The 4821-nt window shown below is 36.3% G+C and overlaps 1 protein-coding gene across 2 annotated transcripts in view; it reads right to left on the reverse strand.

Annotated features, from left to right (window-relative positions):
- The window catches only part of LOC113284024, a 5047-nt gene extending 1796 nt beyond the window's left edge, over positions 1-3251 (reverse strand). Inside the window, exons 1-3 of one of the 2 annotated variants that reach the window (XR_003327877.1) lie at positions 2504-3251; positions 1913-2322; positions 612-778 (exon numbers count right to left, since the gene is read on the reverse strand). Coding sequence is in view for 1 of the 2 variants with exons in the window: in XM_026533415.1 (XP_026389200.1) it covers positions 1947-2714 (768 nt within the window). In the remaining variant the exon portion in view is untranslated. Of the gene's footprint in view, positions 1-611; positions 779-1912 lie in introns of those variants that run through there. The other variant, XM_026533415.1, reaches the window with a different exon arrangement.
- Between the last annotated feature and the right edge of the window lie 1570 nt (positions 3252-4821).

The raw sequence follows: 4821 nt of genomic DNA on the forward strand, positions 1-4821 counted from the left end.
AAAAAAAAAAAAAAAAAAAAAAAAAAAAATGATGAGGGTCAAATGAACTGCAAGCTTATTCTATACTATAGAAGCATGTCATACGAAGAGAATAAATGCTGTCAAATATTCAACAACAAAATCTTCAACTGCTGGATGAAACCGACAAAGGGGCTAATTCATTACTCATTTTTCAGGACCAACTCCTCATTTATTAACATTTGGGAGCGTACACTATCTGACAAATTTTAATTAAACCAGGATCTCCACCTTCATTATGAGGTGCAACAAGGGAACCAGTCACTTACTGCAGAGAGTAACTAGAAGCCAACAAAGAAGACCCAAGATGCTAGGAAAAAGTGAAGGCACCAACACAGAAAACATATCAAGGACGAAATCAAAGAAATTATGAGATCTTTGTGTTTATCTATATACACATAAATCCATCTTGCGAATTTGCAAACAACAACCAACACATCTGTCATAATGTAATCAAAGAGCAACAACTAGCATATATGATATATGATATATGTACTAAAGAGCTGAGTTGAAAAAGGCATAACTGAAGAGGAGTAGACTATAAAAGAGAGACACCACACTGATTAACAAGAAAAACAAAATCTAAAGCTTACTGCAAGCACACGCTGGCGTCAGTCACCAATGAGGTAAGTCTGGAACCAACATCTCATAGCATATTGCTTAGGCTAAGATCCATATTGTACCAGAAGAAGTATGTCATCAGTGTTATTATTCTTTGCTCCAACAGTTTGTCTTTGTCACTCTTAATTGGATCAGCGACCTACGAAGCAAATTGGATACCACCAGGAAGATTAAAAACCTAGACAATATGCAAATTCTCTTATAGTAGCAGCAGCGGTAAAACCAAAAAGAGACACGAGATATTCAGCAACATTTATTTCATACACTACTTAAAATGGTCAACAAAAAATATATACCCCCTACGCCAGATGATGAAAGAACAACATCCAATGGTTTCTGATGCAATTTCATGATGGCATTCCTAATGCATATATGTTTTCAATCTTATTCTTTGTCTTCTTAAGAATTGGACGATGGCGTTCACAATGTATACAGGTTTTCGCCATGCACCACAAGTGATAAATTTGGTGATGAAATTGCATGAGAAACCTCAAGCTAGATTCTGTAGGTCATGAGAAACCTCAAGCTACTAAGGCGCTTTTGTGAAATCTCAGTGGATGCAATTCTGTAAATGTCTTAATTGTTGACCATATGGAAAAAATTGTATTTCAATGTTCAGATGGAATAAGAAATGGAAAGCACAGAAGACCAAAACGCTATAGGAAGTTAACAAAAGTCAAATGATGTGCCTATAAATGCTTCAAAAATGAGGTATCTCATATTTGTACGCTAATACCGCAACAGAGACAAGATCGTCAAGTGCAAATTTAGCACCAACTGCAGTCATAAATGGTTGCTAATGACAGAAAGGAAACATGTTATCAAAAAAGAACTCTGCTTGTAGGTTCTTGTGAAATTTATTGATGAACCTAGACAATCTTAGGTGTAACTTTGTGTTCAAACTACCATTTTAAGTGATGCGATAGTGATTACAACACTAACATAACAGGATTGGTTGCAGTATCAAGATACATTGTATGGTAAATAACATTTAGAAACAAGAAGAAAGTGCATTCCCTCAATACTACCAGGAAAGCCTCACTTTCCACAATTGTGTCAGCATTTAGACATTCAACTCGCATGCATAAACGAAATAACAAAGTGGAGAGTTAGCAAAGCAATATGGCTTAACCTAAAATAAGAAAACGCTCCCATAAAGTTGGATTGATGGTATAAACTAAAAAGATAGTATAATAACAGTAGCCCACACATATTACTCCCTAATACAATGTCATTAAAATTTAGGTTCAAAATGAATCTGAACAAAGATTACCAGATTATAAGTAGGTATCCAGGGTCCCATCCTCCTACAGCTGGTTGAAAGGCTGAGCATGGCCTTCTGTCTCCTCAATTTCAACTGACTCCATTCTCTTCGTATCTTCTTCTCCTAATTCTTTCAACGAAACAAAGGTGTTCTTGTGAGGGAATACAACACCAATATTTTCTTCAAACACCACAATTGTTTCCGAGGTTGAAGCTTTTGGGTCGTGAATGTTGATATGATTACCTTTGTAAGTCAAGACAGAGTAACTCTTTATTACTGCAAAAATTTCAATGTCAAAAAGCCTAAACACTTCACTCCAACCTATTGACTGATGTCCCACTTGCTGTATCATGCCATGATTATCATCCTTGTTTCTCAATAGCCACACGTCCGAACATTCAGCTTCATTGACATGTCCACTAATAACGAAAGACAAACACCCATCCAGAACCCATAGATTAGAATCATAATCAAATTCATACTCTGGCGGCGAAGGAGGTGGTGAAAGATTTTCACAGAACTTTTCCTCAGCCAAATCAAATGGAAAGATCATTTTTGATTGATTGTTTAGCCAGTAAAGAACTCCATTGAAAAATATACCTGCTCCCAAATATTCTCTGGTTCCAAGATTGAAATTTCCAAGGTTTCTCCATCCTTTTCCACTCCCTAGAGTGTATGCATGAACTTCCATAAACTCTGTATCGTTCTCAAACATAAACTCCGTCTCGGTCTCGGTCTCGAAGATTATTCGTACAACTTTATACTCATTGGTTGAAGAAACATAACCAAATCCGCTCCCCCAAACACCCATTCAAACTCTCTTAATTTCTGGAAGCCGAATATACTCTCTGTTGATGGGGTTACAAATCCAAATATTTTTACTTGAATAACAAGAGATCAAGACATTACACGACCCAAGGAATCTAGTACCCCAGCCAAACGGAATGTTAACATTAAGCCTTCTAATTCTTTCGATTGATTCATGATTCTCATCATATTTAAAATACAGAAAATTGTAATTCGTCCACCAATCAGAAGAAGCAAAAGCAATGAAATCTAACTTACCAGAATCAGCCACCGGATGATTCAGATGATCTAGATGCATCTTGGAGAACGATGGATCATGAACAAGACATCTCCAATTTGTGCAAACTAATTTGCATTCCAGGACCGATTCGGCTGGGACTCGACTGATAATGTCAAGTGTAATCTCTTCGGGTAGAAGATTGAAATACTCCATCAGATTCAAAAACCCCTTCTACTTGAACAAAGAAAAGATTTACAGAGATGGTCTAGAGGAATTCTAGGGTTTAGGAAATGGAGCAGTGGAAAGAGTAAAGGATAGGAGTTGCTTTATGAGAGCAAGAACCAGATGGTAGGATCCATATTTTATCCCGCGACTGTTTCAATCATCCATTTTGTCGGAAACAATAGTTTTGTCACACTTTGGGTCAAAAGTCGGAAACACTTTAAAAAAAACGGAAGAAATTGTGGTCGTCGAAAAAAAAAAAAAACTCTAAATTTGGGTGACAAGTTTGAACCATGTTTTAAAAATATTTGGATAAATGACCTGTTTTTCGCAAGAAAAACAACTATTTACGAGTAAACAATGAAACTGTGCCGCAATACCATATTTATAATGGTTCAACAAGGTGCCTACGTCCACTTGCGGTGGGACTTTTTTCACTGTATGAAATCTTTAAAGAACGATTACAAGAATACCTTTGAGTATTTGGCACCCTTGTCTCTCTGGCATTACGTTCCATGACTAGAATATCACCTTGGCTCAACACTTATCTTGCTACCTAGCATCAGATTGTTGTGACTACCTACAACCCTTGGAAGAGCGCAATTTTGTTGATGAAAACTCACACTAAATAAAAAAGGTACTGATGATGGCCTAAACTTTCTCTCTTAACCCTTACAACTCCATTATATTTCCTTACCACTCGGAGAATAAGCTTTAGACTCACCATGAAACTCTTACAAGGTCATCACCCTAACAAGTGGGATGAAATCTCTTATAATTTCATTGTTGATTCCATGTCTTCTTCAAATGAGCTCAACCCTATTTATACTTGATAAATACTCGGAGGTTGAGTATAATATTTGGTAATCAAGATTCACTACTTGCAAGGGAAGTATCAACCAATCTTAGTGACCATGATTTACAACTTGCTAGCCAAGTAATAACTACTTGGTTGCTAAATCTTGATCACTTGGTTCTCAAGTATTTCTCACTCGGAGACTAAGGAAACCATATTGATTGTTAACAAATTCCATCTTTGTTGATAATCTTTTTTCCTCGTTATTTATTCATACCTCTACGTTTGTTAGAGCATTGGTCAGTTGAACCCATCAAGAGTTGGTATGTCAAGGTTGGTTGTCATATTTTAATATCAAAACTCAATTAAATTCGCTTGATTAAATGTACTAGCGTCAACTTCGTTTAGGTTAGACCAAAATTCGATCCACATTTTGGCGGGTGGACACTCAATCCATTTCTTGGCGGATTGGACGCGGGTGAATTTTTGAAACCGATTATTTTCACAGGGTTGGACGCGGGTGGAACATCCATCCGTTGGACACCTGATCATAAAGATAATGTTAGTATTATACGTATATGAAGGTTATCGAACAAAATTTATATGAAGTCCCTCAAAGACATTTATTAAATATCAATTTTGGATCAGAGGCCCTCATATCTATAAAAAGATATAATATTGGAAAGATATTAGGTTACTCTTTTTATGTTGATTATTAGTATTTCAGTAATCTAAGTTTTAAAACTAAGTTATTTACTCATTTTCGACATTTACTTTTTTTTCGTTTATATCTTTTTTGAATCCGCAAATCCAACTGCATCCAATGCGCTCATCCGCTCACCGTGAGTGTCAAATCCAATGGATAACTGTTTC

The sequence above is a fragment of the Papaver somniferum genome, chromosome 5, assembly GCF_003573695.1.
Source record: "Papaver somniferum cultivar HN1 chromosome 5, ASM357369v1, whole genome shotgun sequence".
Taxonomy (NCBI): Eukaryota; Viridiplantae; Streptophyta; class Magnoliopsida; order Ranunculales; family Papaveraceae; genus Papaver; species Papaver somniferum.